This window comes from Hemisphaericaspora subhashii (assembly GCF_019202705.1).
Source record: "Hemisphaericaspora subhashii strain CBS 10753 chromosome Unknown scaffold52, whole genome shotgun sequence".
Taxonomy (NCBI): Eukaryota; Fungi; Ascomycota; class Pichiomycetes; order Serinales; family Debaryomycetaceae; genus Hemisphaericaspora; species Hemisphaericaspora subhashii.
In genome coordinates this window covers 36418-57987 of record NW_026057362.1, presented here as the reverse complement: position 1 = coordinate 57987, position 21570 = coordinate 36418, and the positions used below count along the sequence as shown (strand labels likewise).

The following is a 21570-nucleotide window of genomic DNA, read 5'->3' as shown; positions in this document are numbered from 1 at the left end:
CCCAAATAAGAATGCTTTACGGTACAAACATGCAAGTGATATAACAAGGGAAAATTCCATTTGATGGTGACAAAGAATTATTAGTTATTGAAATTACAGTTTAAATATATGAAGATAATGGGTAAATTGGTAACGTAATGAAATATTATATAAGTCGTAAGAATCCCAAGTTTATAATTGTTTATAGAATATGTAAATTATCGAAATAAATGAATACTTAAGTGAATTAGAAATCGATCAATCTATTGAATTGAGTCACATCCTCTAAAACCACTACTATCATAAATAACCGTGATCGAGTATGTCAGTGAATAACTCCCTTTCCCAATACTTAATTTAAGTGTTGAAGTGTACAAGTTGTGAATTTGTGAGAAAGTCGCATACTACACGACAGTACAAATTGGTGGTCCCTAACTTTTTTTTACGAACAATTGATCAAGCAATTGATCTTTAAAATATTAACATAGGGGGCATTTCATTGTTTATACAAGAGTAAAGGTTTTTACAGTTTGGTTACATACAGAGTGTATGATGACAAAAATATTAACCCACAAAAATAAATAATTGTTTGCTAAAGTCGACATTAGGAAATGGTTAAATGTAAATGTGGAGAAACTAGATTAAATCATCATTGTGATTAGCTACCACAAAAGGATGAAGAAAATAAATAAATTTATACCCACTAATATTAGTTTAAATTACCATTAGAATAGACGTATTCATATTATATTAATTGGTGAGAGTGTCACATGGGACCATACAAGAACGAATTGTCCAAAGTATACAAATTTGGTTATCCCAAACAGTCCAATAATAATTAATTAGATCATTATTATTTGTCTAAAGTGCACATGGGACCATACAATAACGATTGTCCAAAGGTGTATATAATTTGGTTATCCCACTAAATCTACTACTCACACAACAATAGTAGTTAATTAGATCACTATTATTGTTTTTATTTGTTGTTATTGAAATAATACAGTTCATGGAATATTATTGAAATAATATCATTACTAATCAATGTTGCCAGAAGCTGACTCAATCCAGTCCAAAGCGTTGCTAAGAAACTTAGTCTGGATGTAAATCATTGAAAATTAAATTACAAAGGATCCATTGTTAATCCTACAAAATCAAATATTATCTGAATCAGAAAATCGTAATTGCCACAACAACAATTGAAACTTTACGAAAAATTGAGACAAAAAATTTGCAACCAAATTTAAAATCCCTCAAAAGCTGCAAAATTTTCTATCCAAGAATACCATTAAATCCCTCACAATGATAGTCTAAAATTAGAATCAAGGGGCATGCATAAATCCTTTAGAATGGTTGCCAAAAATAAAGTGGAATGAAGGGATACAAATAATCTACCAAATCCTCCAAAAAAGAAAATTTATTAAAAATTTGTGAAGTTCAAAACGATTAATCAAACACACAACCAATCAATCAATTATTCATTTAAAACTCTACTACTATGTCTGCCAACAAATTAAATATTCCAAAAAAGAGAAATCAAAAAGTTGCCGACGATGAAAAGTCTAATCCTGTTTCTGACACTGAACAACCTGTTGGATCAAGTAGCACTGATCATCCTAGCGAATCAACTAAAGTTAAAGAAGAAACTCCGTGGGATATGAAAATGTTGTTTGAAAGAATATCTGCAGACATTTCTCACCAATTGAATGGATTCAAAGATGAACAAACCAAATTGATTGATGAAAAATTTTCTAAAATTGAAGGAACTCAAGCTGACATTCAGAATAAAATGTCTAAAATTGAGATGGAAGTTAAAGGACAAACAGTCATTCCCCCAGCTCCACTCATTGGTACCGTTACTAAAGTAACTGCATCACAAATTCAGGATCTCACATCAGTTGATGGGGCTACGCCTAGTCAACCAGATGCGGATTCATTCAATGAGTCGCATCCTCCTGGATCTGTACCAAATGAAAATGCTGTCCCAAATCAAACTGCAAATCAAGAAAGATTAGGTGCCGACTTATCTCTGTTATCTATTGATAACCCTACGGAAGGAAACACCACTTTAGATAAGTTAAGAATGCTTGCACGCATCCAGCAACCAAATCTTTCGATCCAAGAAATTGAACAATTGTCTTACATCACTGATCCAAATACGGAGATTGAAAAATTATTCACCAACTACCACGAAGAACTTCGTATCAAGAACCATCGTGATAATTTTGAAAACGAATGTGTTAGCAAGAATAATTCAAACCAATTACCTCCACCAGGTGTGAGTAATCATCAAGGGTTCTTAGATTGGGTACGTAATGTTATTCTCACAAAGAATACATACTTAATTCCTGACACTACTATAGTATTTAGGTTAAAGGAAAATGCTAATAAAGTCAAAGATTCCGATTTAAGTACAATTGTTTCTATTGCAACTGAACAACACGAAAAAGATAGAATCAATTCAATAGAATACAGAACTATATTACAGTACTTACATGCTCACATTGATTTATCACAACCTGGGTCTTATGCAAATATTGAAACATTAATCTCAAAAGGTAAGACTCCAGTTGCTGTATTCATTGGTGTTCGACATGTTGTCAACAAGAAACTCAACAACGGTGAATTGGACAATAAAGATTGGATCAATATCTGGCGTAAATTAGGAACAAAACTTCCATTAAATCTCAAAGTGATCATGAAACGAATGGCACAAGATGAGGATAGAGCTGATTTACAAGAGGTTACCAACTTATCTACAAAAAAAAGTGACAGTGAACTTGCTGATCAGTTACAGTCTATGAACTTTGTTGCAATTTGGAATAAGTTTGATAACGCCTTACAATCTTGCTTGAAGAGGCCAACAACACCTTGGAACAAAGCAGAATTAGCCAAATCAAATAGGTCCGAATCAACATCTACAACTGATCAAACCAACACTGAAGAATCTAAGGCTGAAACTAAGAAACGGTATTGTAGATTTTGTGGAAGTCTGAATCATGCACCAAGAGTTTGCAGCAACCAAACCTATTACTACAAAAATGGGAAGGTCAAGTTCAAAAATGGTAAATATCATGATGAAAATGACGTTGTATTGGAATTAGAACAAGGTGAATGCATAATGGCTAAATACCCTGATAAATTTCCAAAACGCAATGACGAAACCAAATCAGATAAAGCGAGGCATCGCGATTAATCAAATCAATGCAAACCCGGTTGACATATCACCCCAGAATGCCAAGAAAAGAGTGATTAATGATGACGATCAACCAAATAAGAATCTCAAATTAGAGAAACAAGATCCAAATGTTAAACATGAGGATGATATGAATATTGATTCAGAAGATGAGAATGATGAAAATTATGATCCAGAAACTGACAACAACAAAGCTGAAGATAAATTCAAGACCCCATCCAAAACGGCCATGGATAAAGAAGCCTTGGAATTGGAGAAGGAAGCTCAGGAACATCGACTACAACAATATTTAGAAGGTAGTGATGAGAATAGTTCAGTTCAAAATCAAGAAGATCATCATTCCAAAACCAATGAGCAATCAACATCTGCAGTGTCAGATAATCTGTCAAAGCAACAACGCGACAGCATCACTGGTAAATTTAAATCTGCTGATAACAAGAAACCTACTACAGAGCCAATCATTAAGACTATCAACCATTCAGACTATTTATTAGGTAAAGGTCCACGAAAAGCTAGAGCCTCACACTATCATATCAACCCACCTCACAAATCTGGTTTATATCTGCAAGTCCTCAAGAATAATACAACTGTTCAAATGTCCATTGAAACTTTATTCTCCATGTGTCCATCATTCCGAAAATTTGTTAATGCTCAAACGAAAGCCATCTTGATTCCCAGAGAAGGACCAATTAATGCTACTATTATACGGTCCAAAGATCAACCCAAAGATACTACCAAGAACAACTTGACTGAAGCGGAGGCACATACCATAACAATCCTTTCAGAAGCAGATGGCATTACCATTATGGACATGGAAGATGACAGTAAACAAATTGGTGCTGGCGAAGTATTAATTATAACACCGGATGAACAGATTGTAACCATTTCAGATTTGGAGAAGGAATTTGATTCAACAATTGATAGTTTGGAAGCTAATATTGCAATTTCGGATCGACGTGAAGCTCATGTTATTGGTGACCCAATATATATCAATGCAAAATTGAAAGGCAAGCCAATAAAACTAAAGTATGATACAGGTTGTATGGGCTCTTTAATCAATCCAGAAACATTGAAACGGTTAGGGTTAAAACTCAGTGAATTTCCTGCTGTTATTAAAGATGCAAATGGTGGTCAGAAGAAAGTCAATGGGATTATCAGAACGTTTGTTACTGTATATGGTCATGACCTCCCAATCGTATTGATTCCGCATGATCCCACTCCCATTGACCAGATATTATTAGGCCAGAACTTTTTAGAGCATCATAAAATGTTTGTAGGATACTTATCAAATGATGACAGTAGAAAACTAATCTTCAGTGATGGAAATAAGTTGAAAGCTTATCAATTAACAAATAATATTAATCAAATTGAAAATATTGAATTTACAATGCACGTTGAAACTGAAAATCAAATTGATGTTGAAGTACCACTGTATGAAATTAAGAATGTCTGTTTACACGCTAATCTGGGAGATATTACATTGGAACTAACCAAACCAACTATGCAAACGGATCTCAGTGAAATATTCAAGGAAGTTTTGAATGAATCGATTCTCAATGAACAAGGTAAGCAATATTTTTTGAAACAAGCTGAACCTTTTAAAGAGGTATTCTATGTTGAAGGAGGATCTCCAGGAAGATTGAATCCAGCAGTCCATCCACCAATCAAAATCAGATTGAAACCTCACAAACCATGGAAAATGAAAACCATTCCGTTGGGTAAGAATCGGCCATTAGCTATCCCTTTATTGAACTCCATGCTTCATCACAAACAGCTAGTACCATCCAATGCTCCTTATCGAAACTCGTGGTTTATCATCTTAAAGAAGAACAAACAGCCCAGAATGCTTTGTGATTTAAGACCACTCAATGAAAATGTCGAAGTAGAAGCTGCACATCCATTGAATACGGAAGACCTTACATCAGAGTTAGCTGGTCGAGCATTCAACACATTGATTGATGTGAAGAATGCATACTTCCAAATCCCATTAGATCCAGAAACTAGTGATGCAACCAGTTTTCTTACACCTCTTGGCTTATTGAAATATGCAGTGCTTCCTCAAGGTTTCACAAATAGTGTGTCCGAATTTCAGAACATTTTGGCATCTTTACTTAAGGATATTGCTGAAGACGTGTTTAATTTTATCGACGACATTGCGGTTAAAGGCCCATTGGTTGATGAATACAGACTGAACAAAACCCTTTGGAGAAATCACATTGATAAGGTCATTGTAGTATTTAAAATCTTACTGAATGCTGGGTTGAAGATAAATCCTCAGAAGTTGAAATTAGCTGTTGAAGTATCGGAATTTTTAGGTTATCGAATTAGTCCTGCAGGTAAAACCATCGTTGAACTGAAAGTTGAGAAACTCACGCAATATACAAAACCTACCAGTGCTAAACAACTCCAGAGTTGGTTAGGTCTAGTTAACTACTATCGTCAGTTGATCCCTGCTTTCTCAGAACTAACTTCACCACTATATCAGATAACTAAAGATCCAGATCAGAAACAACGAATTAGTTGGACAGCTGAATTATCACAACGATTTCATGAGATCAACAAATTATTAGCTTCAGAACCAATTCTCACTACCATTGATTACAATCAGATTATTTCACTTCATACAGATGCGTCAATTCATTCCTGGTCGGGTGTACTACAACAAACAGGCGATGATGATATTACTAGGTTAATTCAATGTCAATCAGGAAAATTCCATGCTGCTGAATGCCACTATACAATATGGGAAAAGGAACTCTTGGCTATCTTTAGGTCCCTTCATAGTTTCCACCACACATTGCTTGGTTATAAAGGCATAATTCATATTTTCTGCGACAATAAAGCCATTGAAGAATTATTATCACGTCCACTTACCAACAGCTATGCAGTCAACAGGCTCTATAAATGGTTAGTTTATATTAAAGGATTCAACTATCAAATCCATCACATTCCAGGTGACAAAAACGTCATTGCTGATGCTTTGACTCGGATGAATTATAATCAACCACCAAAATTGTCTTATCCATTAGATGAAGCCATTACACTGTTTAGACAACACCTCATCATTCCAGCATCAACCATGAATATTACAAACGACGAACCTAAATATCGTCAACTTGCTCTACGTGCAATTTACAACTATTTACAAACTTTGCAGGTTCCAACCATCTATGACAACGACAAGCGAAAAGCATTTATCCATAGGGCTCATGAATTTTACATTGATGAAGGTAGACTCTACAAGTATGGAAAGAATGGTCAAATGTCCAGATTAGTAGTGACTGATCCACAAGAGATTCAGAAACTTTTTCAATTAGTACATGATGGTCGGGGTCATATGAAGATATTCAATGCATTCAATATTCTAAATTCCCAATACTATATCGACCACTTATATCAACTACTCAACCAGTACATATCATCTTGTCCCACCTGCCAACAATATGATGGTGTTCCCAAACATTCAGATCCACTTTATATCAATTTACCGGCTGGTCTTTTTGAAGTTATTGTCTGTGATTGTGTCTATGTCCAAGATCAATACATGATTGTTGCTCGTGATGAATTTACCGGATGGGTTGAAGCAATCATTACTCCTGAATTAAATGGTGTTGTTGTTGCCCGATTCATTTATAATGAGATTATTTGTCGTGTAGGTATATTTAAGGTGTTCAAGACAGATCAAGGACCTGAATTTAAAAATAGCTTTGTCAAAACTTTACTAAATCGTGTTGGTGTACCAATGAAGTTTACTATTGCTGATCATCCACAAGCCAATGGTGTAGCTGAACGTAACCATCAACCACTCATCAATTTTTTCCGTAAATTACCACTGGGAATTGATCTTGCTGACGTCTTACCAACAGCTTTATGGGTTGACCGTACCAACATCCGCAGATCAACAGGTTATTCAGCACAATATTTAGTTTATGGGTTTCAAGGCCATTCACAATTATCCACCATTGTTAATCATGCACCACTCAAAACACAATATACCGAAGATGAATTATTCAAATTTAGATTCCAACAACTACAGGCACGAAATCAACAGCACATCACTGCCCAGTCTACAATCTCAAGAATCAGAACACAATCCAAAGAACACTATGATACAGTCCACAAGACAGATAACCCAATCAATGTTGGTGACCTTGTATTAGTATGGGAAAGATCTATAAAAAATGCACTAGGTAGCAAAACCAATAAAGGTATTCCAAGATGGTCTGGTCCATATAGAGTTAAATCCAAAGGTGATCGAGTGTACTCATTAGAAACCCTCAGTTCGGTACCATTAGCTAAAACATTTGCTCGTCAACACCTCAAATTATACATTGTTCGGAAACTGCTGGCAAATGATTCTGAAGGGGGAGCTGTCGTATAGAAACATTCCAAGTGTGCAAACAACCAGAAAAATGAATGTTCCTTCCGACAATGGAATTTCCCAAATAAGAATGCTTTACGGTACAAACATGCAAGTGATATAACAAGGGAAAATTCCATTTGATGGTGACAAAGAATTATTAGTTATTGAAATTACAGTTTAAATATATGAAGATAATGGGTAAATTGGTAACGTAATGAAATATTATATAAGTCGTAAGAATCCCAAGTTTATAATTGTTTATAGAATATGTAAATTATCGAAATAAATGAATACTTAAGTGAATTAGAAATCGATCAATCTATTGAATTGAGTCACATCCTCTAAAACCACTACTATCATAAATAACCGTGATCGAGTATGTCAGTGAATAACTCCCTTTCCCAATACTTAATTTAAGTGTTGAAGTGTACAAGTTGTGAATTTGTGAGAAAGTCGCATACTACACGACAGACGTGTCTATGAGTGAAAAAAAGACTTGGAAAAATGAAATTGTTGATTCCATACTTCCTTAGAAATTCATTTGGTTATGAGTGGAAATACATCAGCTTCTGGTGTTTTATTAAGATCCAACGGGGAAGAATTGTCTCATAGGGTTAAACGACACCCACAGGCACCTAGTGGGACATCGTTAACTGATTCTGACCTTGATGAAATAATCGAGAAGACGCTGAATTTAGATATCAACGGATCAGGCAACTTGAATAAACTATACCCCATATTCACACAATATATTACCCCTTTGATCCTTACAGCACTATCTGCATACGTGCGGTTATATCGAATCGAATTAGCAAATAGAGTAGTTTGGGATGAAGCTCATTTTGGACAATTTGGATCACATTATTTACAGCATGAAATGTATTTTGATGTTCATCCACCTTTAGGGAAACTATTAGTCGGGCTTTCTGGATATTTGGCCGGGTATGATGGGAAGTTTGATTTTAACAGTGGTAAAGACTATCCAGAAGACATGAATTATGTACTCATGAGAATATTTAATTGTGTCTTTGGGATTCTTTGCACTCCATTGGCCTACAAAACTTCCACATTGTTGGGCTTTAACCAGTTCACTTGTTGGTTTATAACTTTGCTGGTGATTTTTGAAATGCTCTCCCTAACGCTATCAAAATTTATATTGTTGGATTCAATGTTGCTTTTTTTTACGGTGTTTTCATTCTTCTGCTTGAGTAATCTCCACGTATTAAGAAATCAAAACAATTTGTTATCATCCAAAGGCATTAAATGGCTATTTATTACTGGAGTTTCCATTGGCTGCGTATGTTCGGTCAAATGGGTCGGATTATTTGTCACCTGTCTAATCGGATTGTACATAATATATGATTTAATAATAAAATTCTATCAAACAATATCTGTCAATGATAACATCACTTTGAGAGAATACATTACTCATTGGGTGGTCAGAATAATTGCTTTGATAGTTGTTCCAATTTCAATTTATATGGTTGTTTTTAAAATCCATTTTACTGTTTTAAATCATACGGGGCCCGACGATGGATCCATTTCAACTTTGTTGCAGGCATCTTTAAAAGGAAATGATCTTATCTCAGGCCCGCGAACAGTGGTATATGGCTCATTAGTAACAATAAGATCCCAAGGGTTATCACCGAGATTATTGCACTCTCATTTACACAACTATCCCGAAGGATCAGGCGAGCAGCAGGTAACAACATATGGTTTTAAAGACGAGAACAACGAATTTGTTTTTGAGTTCGATGTATCAACGGCAATGAGCGGGGTATCTGCAGGGAGGGACTGCTTGAACAACGAGACGGTTACCGAAACGACAGATTGTAGAAAACCCATACAAGATGGAGATACTATAAGGATACGCCACGGCCCCACTGGTCTCTATTTACACCCTAATGCACTTCCAGCTCCTGTTTCGAAGAGCCATTATGAGGTGTCTTGTTTTGGAGATTTAGCAACTAACGATTTCAGGGATGAATGGATAATTGAAGTACAAGCTCAAGATCAATCACCTTCGCCTTTATTCGCGAATGAGAGTATGGAAGAAGTACATCCGATATCGACAAATTTCAGATTAAGGCATAAACAGCTTGGATGTTATTTAGCAACTACTGGATTTTCGTATCCCGGATGGGGATTTAAACAAGGGGAAGTGGTTTGCAAGTATGCGTACTTTACAAGGGACAAAAATACTTGGTGGAATATTGAAAAACACGTGAACAGTCACCTTGATAAAGTGGAACAAGAATTTGTCCCTCCATCTCCTAGATTCTGGAAAGAATTTGTATTGCTTAATTATGGAATGATGGCGTCAAATAATGCCTTGGTGCCAGATCCCGACAGATATGACAAGCTTAGTTCTGAATGGTGGGAATGGCCAATATTGAAAACCGGATTGAGAATGTGTAGCTGGGGTGCAGACGATTTGAAATTCTTTTTAATGGGTAACCCCTTTGTAACTTGGCTCTCGTGTGTTTGCTTAGTTCTATTCATGATGTACATGTTGAAAATGTGTTTTGAGTACCAAAGACAAATTAGCGGACTTCATGTCTTTGATACTTCTTGGAATAATGTGATAGGTCAAGGAATTTTGCCATTTATTGGTTGGTGTCTTCATTATTTTCCTTTTATTATTATGGGGAGAGTAACGTACTTGCACCACTATGTGCCAGCTTTATATTTTGCAATCTTTGTTAGTGGCTTTGTGGTGGAGCAAATACAATCAAGATTTCCAAAATCAATACGATATTTGTTTTACTTGCTATTGTATGTTGGTGTCATTGGTACATTTTGGCATTTCCGAGCTTTCTCTTTCGGAATGGAAGGATCGGCAAAGAATTATCAACATTTGAAGCTATTGAAAACATGGTTAATCTAGGGACACTTTAGAGTAGGTGATAGAGTTCAATGAGTAGATAAGTTTATAGATTTCATCAAAATATATTCAAGACTATTTTTAGAAAATCATTTCCAACAAATTTCCAGCTTTTCAAGTATATATTATTAGCACACGATTTCGAATATCTTCCTGTTTCTCGGTCCAGGAATGTGTATATCAAACCTATAGAGACTCTTAACTTTGGAAAACCTAATGCCTACCTTAAAGTCGACCCGAAATACCACTGACGGTAATAATTGGACAAGTAAAACTCAATGATAATACCTTTATTTGACAATTTCGTTTAATTGGCATAATTTCGAAGAAGTATTTAAGCTGGTATAAACTTACATAGCTTCCTCTGATTGCAGCAATCAAGTTTGAAGTTCCTCCTTAAACTACAATGGCATATGGTAGTTGCAGTTCATAGGTCTATATAAACTTCTTGTTCCATCAATTGTATCAGCACTCGTAGTCCCTGTCAAATATCCATAGAAATGGCCCTCAAATGGGACACTATGTTGTGATATATTGAACCAGTACACGACTTTCTATACGAAAACTGGAATGTTAAAAACAAAATTCTAGCGATCGTTTTCAGTGTCTTTTTACTTCACAACAGCCATGACTAAACTTCCTCAAGAGGCTTCTAATAAGTTAATAAATTTGTTATATTCACGAATAGCTACGAAGGTTACTCCCCAGCTCCCAAAATTGCGGAACATTTTGTACGATGAAGTTAGTACTGTCCAAAACGATAAACTCTCGTCCAGTGATGTCACACCTGTTCAAAGAGTTTTGCAAACCCTTGGGCCAGAATTGATGACTTTAAAAGATAAAGAAGATGCTTTAAATAGAGTCAGACCCAAGATCACATCTAATATATTAAGATTAAAGTGTCCAAATTCCTATATTACTCGTGATGATTTCTCCAGAATCCTTCCAATGAGAAGAGAACAAACATATGTGCCGATAATGACGGATGGTTCATCACTTTCCATAAACGCTTTTGAGTTTCTTGCCGTCAAGGAAAGGAGCAACTTTGATTTGTCGTTTCAAAATGCCTACTACCTCATTTTTGCAAATCAATTGGACGCGTGTGTATATCTTGAGGAAACTAGGCATAGGGTTTTAAATGGCATTCGATTGAACTTTCAATTTGCCGAAATCACCGAAGATTCTTTGAAGAGAATAGTGCCAGAAACGCTATATTATGGAACTAAGAATTACAGTGCGTTAGTTGGTCTTTGCACATCGGTGAAATCAAATCAATATACCTCCGCTCCGTTTCAAAACTATGAATTGCTTAAAAACTTAGTTAATTTCGAACATAGGAGAAGATCGGTCTTGGTCCGAAATATGCCTCCAGGACTAACCCATAGTAGCTTGACGTCCGAGTTATGGAATATTAATTTGCATTACAACAAGCCGATAACCGTGGTTCGGAATGATTCGACCACGGAAAGCTCAGTATATTTGTTACACTTTACATCTATTGCATCTGCAGAGAATTTCGTTAATAGATATCACGGTAGGAACTGGGACAATTTTCCCGACCGAGAAAATGGACTTCACAACCCTGTGTTGTGCGAAATAATAGACGCATAAATACATTAGCATGCAATCCTGCAAAGCTTGATTAAGATACATCTTCATCTTGGTAAAGGAGAACTAAGCAATAAATGGGAAATCGAAGGAGGTATGTGTCTAGCGAAATTGAACATTAGAGGGGGCAGCCTGGAGTATTTGCATGGCTAATATAACTCCTCTCTTGGCTATTTCGGTTACCTATTCCAAGCATTCTAATTATCAATATTTTACTAGACCATTAACGTGTTAACGCGTCTCGCTATGCTTGTTGTGAAATAGACATTAGATCCAAATGCTGGATTCAAATTGATTAGTTATTAAGCACTTTGACTACGAAACAACCTAAGCATATATAAAGTAGGCTTCACGATACTAGTAATCGCTGTTCTCATGATAAGAGCCAGTAAGTTTGAATCAAGGAATGAAATAAGTATGCTAGTAACAAACCTAGAATGACACCACTCAACAATAACCATTGAAGCAGTGGCCTTGGCATCCCTTCTGTTTTATCTTAAAACATATATTTCCCCTATACACTAAATAGAACTATGTACGAGAATCATATGAACGTAAATATCTGACCAAAAGATACCGCGCTACTGGTAAACTCCAGGTTTCATGGATAACATAGATGCAATCTTGTAATAATCGATAGTATAATAGTGAATATTTGCAACTATCGGTTCTAATGATAAGACTGTATATCACGTATTAGATTTCGGAGCCAGTATAGCCACGCTAGGTTTGGAGAAGCCATCGGTATTTCCTAGTCTTCGTAACCCTGATCAACGGGACATTACCTAAGCCTTCGCTTAGATCTACACGTAATTTCCACTCTTTTGGGGCAACTCAATAAGAACAGGTTTTTCTGTATAGTTATCTCTAATTATAAATATAGTTTTCCTAATAGATATAAGAAAAAAAAATTCTCTCAAGTCATCCTGGGGTTCAGCGAAAACTGTGGAAAGTTCGGCCCATGAGCTCCTTCCTACGACCTTGCACTGTGTAGCCCCTTACACCAGCATCTACTAGAGACCTCAACCCTACAGTGAAGCTCGAGGTACCCGCCTGATTAGCCACCCACTTGATAGATCTCAGCCTCCCCACATGAGTTCAAGGAAGCCCAACGCCTCCCTGTCACGCGTCAACTGCTACCTCATAAACAACCCCCTGCCAGGCTCGATCAACTATTGATAGAAGCTCATTCTTTGCCTAGTGATTGCCAATGGGGTCGGTTCTCCTCTCCATGAACTATACCAGCCACACCCACCTGGTCGTTGACACAGGCCAGCTTGTTATGACAGCTTGTTATGAGAGACTTCAACGCGAGGTGACTTATCCTCTACATTTACGCTGACGGTGTCTGTGTCTTCTTGATCTGTGTGTACTTACACATAGCCAAAGCCATGAACTACAGGAGCTACTTGGCCGCAAGAGTGATTGGGTCAAAGGATCCATGGCCTTTGTCCGCACATAGCTATCCCTTCATGGGAAATTACATTGTCTATGGGCAGGTCCCACACTAACGGGCCACTGTCATCACGAACCTTCTAGGTGACGTCCCTTATCTCTCAGGTGGCTTCAGTGTGATTAAACAGACGATGCAGTGTTCCAACTACCCCTTCCCTTCATCCTAGCCGCCCTACTCTGTATTCATTTCATGGTCCAAGATACCTGGGTCCTCTAAAACCCTCGAAGTCACCGGTGACATCGACCTGCTGCGTATGCTGCTCCACTACTTCTTTGTGACCTTCGTCACCCTCTTCAAGTCTCCTACTATACGACCTCTTCACCCCCCCCCCTACACAAAATCCCCGGGGTACGCTCACTGAGGTCTCCCTGTATATTGCCTGAACCTTACCTCCTACCCCCCATCCTGAGATCCATTATATAAGCTTGGAAAAAGGGGGGGCGGTTTATCCTAAGCTTAGATCAGTCTCGGCGTCATCACTCACATTAACCTAGACCTGGATGAACGCTAACACCCTACGGGGACGAGTGAAGACCACTCAAATCGTAACACCAAGAGGACGAGTCTAGAGCTTCAAACAATGAGTCCAAGATAATGGGCGAGTGTACCACTCTCAGATCGCGTCCAGCACTTGTCAGACCTTCGGCTAGAAGTGTTAGACCAAACTGAGTCGAGAACATCCCACCAAGTTGGACTGGCCGCTTAGTATATATCTACGCGCTGGGGAGCCCGCACTTTTTACCCTCCATGCTGAGCCAGTGGCCACTCTTTTAATGTCCCCTTCCGGCCCCTGATTCCAGGAAAAAGCTAGAAACCTAGATGAAAAGTGACGTCGCTGTAAGACGAATGAGAGATAAAGAGAGAATCCCGACAAGAGTCCGAAACTCAAAGGACCCAGCATCAAGGCAGAAAGTGAGGGGATAGATCCCATTGCAACCACGCATATCAAGCATAGAGAATCCGCGCTGACGAAGTGGTAAATGACGTCAAGAACATCAGATGCTCCTAAGCACAAGAGCGCAGGAATATATTGTTCCCTCCATTGGAGACACATCCGAATATGCGATCAGAGCGGTCCTACTCTAGTGGCCTGGCGGTGCGCAGACAGAGGGAAACAAGAGCTAAAGCACACCCCCGACCAATAGGAGTAAAACATATGATCAGGGTGAGAAACCTACTCTGAAACAGCGTGGGTGTCAAAGATAAAGTGAGTTCCACCCTTACCATCCTGGGAATCTTAACAAATATGACACAGAATGGAGAGCCGGATACAAGAGTTCCCACAGGTAAAAGCACGACGCCCAGCTTTCATCTTTCCCATACAAGTCAACGGGCCTAGTGGTATTTATGCTTTAATACATATGACCTGATTCTTATCCTGTTGGTTGCAGACTCCGGCTTTGTCCCATCGGCTCTCCAGAATGCGGTTTTGTCCCATCCGATTTCGGTTTTGTCCTACCGGCTATATTCCAAAATAGGCAATAGCCGAAAAGGAACAATCCAACCGGTCAATACTATATTGGGCAGTCCCGCAATCGGATTTTGTGTAACGAACTGGTAATATGCAGGGGTGCAGTCCAGCATTAGCCAAACTTAAAAAATTTATCAATATTTGCAGGAAGCGTACAAAAAAATAATTTTTAAATAGCTGTTTTTATATGCCGGATCTGTGCGAAATTTCAATAAAGTTCATTTCCTCATACTAAATTTTACGAGTCTTAACTTTTTTTTCTTACGGCCGTATCGGGTTTGTGGCTTACCTTAAACCCGTCCATAAGGTTCCTACATGTAGTTTCATCCTACTCCGGTATCGGCGTCATTTGCTCCGTTTCCGGGTATTAATTCGACCGGTGTTAGACCCGTTTCCATGATAACTCCGGTTTCACAAACTAGATTTTGTGTTATTGTCAGTATAGTCACGACATTATTCCTAAATATGTTCGCTTTCATGGAAAAATGCGGACAGAAGACCCCATTAGTTCCGGTAAAATCCGAATGATCAAAATTCATTTCCACCTAGCGCTATGGGAGATGGAATCCTGATAAAGTGTTGGTATTATTTATAGCAACATAGTTTCTGATAATTTTGGCTTAGTTTTTAAATGAAATGCTGTTTTTCATCACTTTTTTGGTTGTACGTCGCCAACAAGAAGAAACAGTGTCTATAAAATATTTCAACGAACCAAACTTAAATTTACGCAAGTTGCCGAAGCTTTTGATATGTTTTTAAATACTTAGATGGGGTACCTTGCTGGAGACATACTAAGGGTGAAGAAGGAGAAAGCTAAAAGCATGAGTTTATTCGTAAAGACTAATGAGCTGGTATAAAGATCTGAAGGGGCCTTAGCTAGCACTTTTGCACGAGTAATACACGGTAGGCATAGCTCACCCAGGAGCTCAGAGAATACCACTAGCGCGTTATATATGTTTCCGAGGACACCTCTAAAAGACCACTATGAAGTGGTAGTGGACTTTTTCAAGTCAAGAAGAACAACCCTAGTATATGCGTCACCAATATCCAATAGAAGACGCAGGCTTTTTTTGAATCGCTTAGACGGAGGGAGTACAGCGTCATCCCTAAGCAGATTGGTGTCGTTGTCAATTGGTAACCTCTTTTGTTTGAGCTGTGCTCTCGCACACAAATATCTAATTTGAATATCGAGGAATCATCTTGAGCATAAACGAAATCTAATCATCCAATATACAGAGTCTCCTTAGAATCCTAAATTGCTCAAGCCAAAAGCTTTAGCGAAATCGTCTGCACAGTTATTCTGAGTTGGAATAACATCCGAAGCTATTGCTCCCTGCTACCATTGTTAGGATTTCACTATTGCCCATTGGGGTTAAGGTGCATCTCGGCGTTTCATAAGTGAATTCTTCATAAATGAGGATTTCATTGCTTCCCTTGAAATTCCCCCCCCCACACTACGTCGTCACAGCTGTATTGGTATGTAGTTTTTGGTTCCCAACCGGTTCCCATCAAGCACACAGTTGTGAATTCCAGTCCTCAATTCCAGGTTTACCCATTGAAGTTTGAACATACTTTCATGACAAAGACTCTAGCACGTATTATTCTTGGATTCGTTTTTTGGACTAAGCATGCTATCCTATATCAACCTTGGATACAGCAAGTAGGCTGCAAATTATCTCTGTCGATCGAACCCTGTTTGTTTTACTAATACTGATACAATTGTTTCCAGTTTCAACTCACTGTTCCGTGGTTTTACAACAATGCTCCAGCCTTTCCAGAATGCACCACAGGATTTCACACTCTTCTCGGAAAGATCTGCGTACTACCGTATCACCACCGATCCAATTGCCAAAGCGTTTCCCACTTCCAAAGTGCTCGTTGGCTGCTACTAAGTTTATTCAGGAAATTGGTTGTCTTTTACACGCTGACCAATTACTCCATATCATGAAAAGGACTACGTTGTCCACACAAGCGGTCCCCAAGAAGTTCGGTTCCTATCGAATTGTATATGATCAATACCCAGCGATATGTCTATCCCCATCCTTCCGGTAACTGTCACAGGTAGCGACAATTTTACTATGCATGTCATCAATGTAGGATTCACCTTGCTACTATCCCCTACACCACACTTGCCAGACCCGATTGAAAGCCCTCTCCTTTGGTCTATGCGATGCCCCACATATCTTTTGCCCTACTTTACACGAGCGCTTGAACCCTTTTACTGACTAGTTTATTTAGATGATGTTCTCGTTTAATCTCCAGCGGTAGTTTCAAGCATTAAACATTAAACATGTTCATACCTAGTCACCTTCATACCCATCGCCATACTGTTAATTGGAACAAATGTGCTTTCAGCCATTCCACTGTTGAATGGGTCGGTCGTGATGCATCAGCTATATACTGTTATAGACCGCCTTGACACTACCATTGGACAAGTTCAAGCTATTCGAACACCACAATCCAAGTTTTATATCAAAAGGTTCCTCGATCAAGTTGGCAACATTCGATACATCGTCCCTCGTTTTGCTCAGTTTCCCCAACCTTTAACCAGCATACTCGAAAAAGAATGTGCCTTTCTCTTGGTCCGCTACCTGTCAAGAAGCACTCGAGTACCTCAAAGATTCTGTGATACATACGGTTCTGTTGCTTCCTTTCAGTCAACCGGCATCGATTCGTATCCGCACCCATGCATCCCATTACGCTATCGCTCCTATTAGATGTTGTGAACCCCACCAAATAGTTTCCTGTTTAGTATCGTTCCAAAAGGTTTGACAGCCATCATCAGCACTGCGTTAACCATACTGGGCGGTTCAGTTTGCTACAAAAGTTACGGTATTTTCTTGAACGTCACTTGTTCACAATCCATCTCTCAGATTTCAGCAGATATATCAACCAATCCAAATTTCTGTTACATTGCACCCTCACCTGCGGCTTTGGATGCTGCTAGTTTTACATTTCAAAATCAGAGCCGTTTCTACGAAGTTGCTTCTAACAAGCTGGGTTACTATCTTTCCCGGAACCCTGCCTGGAAGCCTGTTCATTCACCTATTGCTATTTGCGGTGCAGTTTCAAAACTAACCGTCCCCGAGTACTGGTGTTCCACGTTTGCCCAAGCTTGCCTCGATGACCAAGAATTTCACAATATTTACCGCATTTCATCTGATGATTCATCTAGGGCTGGTACTTCATGCACTGCTGCCATTACTTCGATGATCCCTTGTACTCTGCCACTTCGTTGCTTCTGATTCCTAGAGACCTTGTCGTAGCCTATACTGCCAAACAAAAGTTGGGCTCATTACAAGGTTGATCGAGATTGGGGAGGGGAGGAAGGATGTAATTATCAATCACCCGCATCTCTCTAGGTATTCCACGCTGATCCCTTTCTTTGGAAGCGTTTTTGTGGTCAAACGTTATTAACCCCTTGGGTCTCTCTTTAGCTGATTAAGCCCTTTTGGTCGCGTTTTCACTAATAAACACCTTGGTCAACTTTCTGAAATATCGCGTACACAGGTAAAACATGCCGCTTTCATTTTGAAATACACGAAGCTCTATCTTTGATCCCAAACTAACCATAAATATCCCTCCGTCTTTTATATTTTTGGAAATCAAAAACATATTTTGTCTTGGAACTGATCGAGTATCCTACAAGCAAGTATTCTAGTAAAGTTTTGCTTAAATTTGTACCAAAAATTGCAACAAAAAAGCAGAATCCAAAATTGTTAGAGCAACCAAGGAGAAGGGTTCCTAAATGTGGGAAAGGGATAGGTGTCGTTTTTGGGTAGAATAATACTACAATAACTGAGATTGAAGTCACTAGAAGGGTATTCCTTTGCAAACTACGGATACAGGTGATTTTTGTCACGACTTATGATACGCGCATATCACGTATATTCTATCATTTGAAGGTATCTATTGGCTTCAAATTCCTTGGATGATTCTAAAAATACCTTCTTTGGCTAAGTAATGATGAACTTGTAACTTTTCGCGAGGTCTGAATTCGATTGGGAAAGGGAAAGTGTCCCCAAAGACAAAGTTCGCCTACGGTATGAAAACCCACCCAAGTTTACGGGGGTAACCGCACTGCCTTATGCTGGAGAATAAGATGCAGATCTTTGGAAGATTCTCCCGTATGTTCGCATGCGATCTCTATGTTCTAGTTTATTCTACATTTTGACAGTAATCAAACACCTAGAACAACTAATTTCCCGCAGTACTGTGGATCCTCAATTCTCTAAATTCTAAATTAACTCTCAAGTATTCTAAATTAACTATAAAGTAGGCGTATATGTATGTGTATGCCCAAGTTTCATATACATCCTAATGTGAACCTTTTTGGCAAAAAGACTCATTAAACTATTTGGTAGAATCAATGTTAAGTACTATTTTTAATTTTGTTCGCGCAATCATTCTTGAAATTTTTATTCAAGTGAATACTTCATTCCCACTTAGTTCGAGAGGGCCAACAAACACTTCGAAAACCATCTTGTGATATCAAACTAAAACATAGCATCAACATGTCCAATACACCGCAGACTGATCTTCATGAGTTACTGGCCATAACAACAAAACCTCATTCATTCAAGCAGAATCCCAATAGACCACAACCTCCTGCAAGAAGATACAAACCTTGTAGACAATTGATTACAGATGAAACTAAGTATCTTCAAACGAAAGCGTTAAAATTCGACACCCCAACATACAATTCAGTTACTGCACCACCCAGTCTATTACCTCGCAAGAATTATTGTGATATTACTGGGTTAGAAGGAAAGTATCGAAGCCCTTCGAATCAACTTCGATTTCACAATGTTGAAATTTATCAGGAAGTAATAAAGAATATGCCACCTGGTGTAGATCAAGATTATTTAGAATTGAGAGGAGCCCATGTTGTATTGAAATGAAATTACTTCTATAGAATATTTATAGATGGTTATTTAATATTAAGTTAGTTTCCGGGGCCAAACATATACTATTCTCTTAATATTTCTATCAAATGTTGGCGATTGTAATACTGAATCATTAGAGTCCATTTCATTATCGGGGCAACTGTTAAATGGATTGAGTACCGCCCTTATATAACACTTGTGAATATCTAGGAACAATTGTTTCAATTGAGCTTGATCTGAAACAACATAACTTTGATCTAAACCAACTATAATTCTCAACCCATTATTTGTCTCATATCCATACACCATTACTTGATCTTGAATGAATAATAGAATAACTGACATTTCTAGTTTTCCTTGTTGTTGATGTTGTTGTTGTTGCTCACGTAAGCTCATAGAAACCGGAGATGACAAAACATCCAATGCAATGTGACTTAGGAAGTTGTATTTCAAGAAATTATTTGTATCCTCTATAGTAGCGTTTTCACTGTTAAATGATTGTATGTATAGTGGTCTATCATCACGGGATATCAATGACACGAATTTAATAGGATCTTTAGAAGGAACAGAAAAGGAAGCCTTCGTTGCCTTGGTCGAATCAATATTGGGACTGGATTCATCTTTCTGGGTTAAATCTACAGAAGTCGGTATTTGCAGAATTGATTCTTTTTGTTCAGATGTCATTGATTAAACTTGTATCATGCAATGTTTGTTCAAAGTTACTATGTCATGGACTAGAGCAACATTTTTTTTTTTCAGTGGGAATTCCAGTATCTCACACCCATTGAAAAATGAAACAATTGACTTCTTTGCAAGTAAACAACTTTAATAAACTTGGAGAATCCCAAGCTGTGACATTCACATGTGCAACAATAAAACGCAGATGCGACGGCACCAAAATAACTATAGCGTTAGGTCTACTGATGTGATCTACTTTGAGCAAGGGTTGAAGAACATATTTTTACACTCAGCCTACTTAGAGAAAGTCGGACCAAATCGGCACCAGCAAAAAAAATTTTTGGTTGCTTGGCCCACCACCCCCCAAGGCTTATAACCATCAACAAACTAATTAGTTTCATAATATGGCAATCAAATAAGCTGAATTTGTATTTGGCTGGGTTAAGAAATCAACCATTGGATATATATTTATTTGTTTAATTGCACAAAGTTACTAGTTGTCATTGCTTTCTGACAGTTTAAGATAATCTTCCTAAAGGGGTTTTTTGCAATGTGGCGTATGAGAAATGTGATTTTGTTCTAACTTATTTTTATTTGATTTTTTAGTTTGGATATTTTTAGATTTTGGAACTAAAGTTGATGATACAGTTATCAACGCAATTTATCAATGATCTAGAGAACTTTTGATAATCATAGTACACAATCTATGAAGATATAAATAGCATAGCATTCTATTTATTTCTCTCCCCACCCCTTGTTTTTTGCCTGGGTAAATTGTCATTATATAAATTAAATGCATTGTCATTATTGTCTAATTTTATTCTTGTGTTCCTTTTTTAATTTTGTGTATTATTAAAATCTCCTTTAAAAATTTTAAAAAATTTTCTTTCCTAAAAATAAATCTTTTAGTTATAAATTATTTAAAACCTTTTAATCTCTTTTTCATTTCATTTTTATTCTATTCCAAGTGTTAAAATTATTAATTATTTATTCATTTGCTTTTATTGATATTAAAACTAGAATACTTGGGAAATAAATCATATAAGTTC

The 21570-nt window shown here is 37.6% G+C and overlaps 6 protein-coding genes across 6 annotated transcripts; 5 read left to right on the top strand and 1 right to left on the bottom strand. All coding sequences in view use genetic code 12, as the record gives it.

Annotated features, from left to right (window-relative positions):
* Positions 1-1477: 1477 nt before the first annotated feature.
* J8A68_004721 (uncharacterized protein) lies at positions 1478-7556 on the top strand (the record flags this gene model as incomplete). The annotated part of the gene is made up of 2 exons (XM_049408710.1): positions 1478-3089; positions 3163-7556. The coding sequence occupies 2 exons, from the start codon at positions 1478-1480 to the stop codon at positions 7554-7556; spliced, it is 6006 nt and encodes a 2001-aa protein (XP_049262006.1).
* Positions 7557-8085: 529 nt separating this feature from the next.
* PMT6 (dolichyl-phosphate-mannose-protein mannosyltransferase) lies at positions 8086-10425 on the top strand (the record flags this gene model as incomplete). Its single annotated transcript, XM_049408709.1, has 3 exons — positions 8086-8609; positions 8955-9710; positions 9771-10425. 3 exons carry the CDS (start codon positions 8086-8088, stop codon positions 10423-10425), a joined length of 1935 nt encoding a protein of 644 aa, XP_049262005.1.
* A 624-nt stretch (positions 10426-11049) lies between these two features.
* Positions 11050-12033, top strand: J8A68_004719 (uncharacterized protein; the record flags this gene model as incomplete). Its single annotated transcript, XM_049408708.1, has 1 exon — positions 11050-12033. The coding sequence occupies one exon, from the start codon at positions 11050-11052 to the stop codon at positions 12031-12033; it is 984 nt and encodes a 327-aa protein (XP_049262004.1).
* Positions 12034-17247: 5214 nt separating this feature from the next.
* Positions 17248-18202, top strand: J8A68_004718 (uncharacterized protein; the record flags this gene model as incomplete). Its single annotated transcript, XM_049408707.1, has 2 exons — positions 17248-17260; positions 17733-18202. The coding sequence occupies 2 exons, from the start codon at positions 17248-17250 to the stop codon at positions 18200-18202; spliced, it is 483 nt and encodes a 160-aa protein (XP_049262003.1).
* A 1269-nt stretch (positions 18203-19471) lies between these two features.
* On the top strand, positions 19472-19858 carry J8A68_004717 (uncharacterized protein; the record flags this gene model as incomplete). Its single annotated transcript, XM_049408706.1, has 1 exon — positions 19472-19858. One exon carries the CDS (start codon positions 19472-19474, stop codon positions 19856-19858), a length of 387 nt encoding a protein of 128 aa, XP_049262002.1.
* Positions 19859-19897: 39 nt separating this feature from the next.
* Positions 19898-20527, bottom strand: J8A68_004716 (uncharacterized protein; the record flags this gene model as incomplete). The annotated part of the gene is made up of 1 exon (XM_049408705.1): positions 19898-20527. One exon carries the CDS (start codon positions 20525-20527, stop codon positions 19898-19900), a length of 630 nt encoding a protein of 209 aa, XP_049262001.1.
* Positions 20528-21570: the final 1043 nt, after the last annotated feature.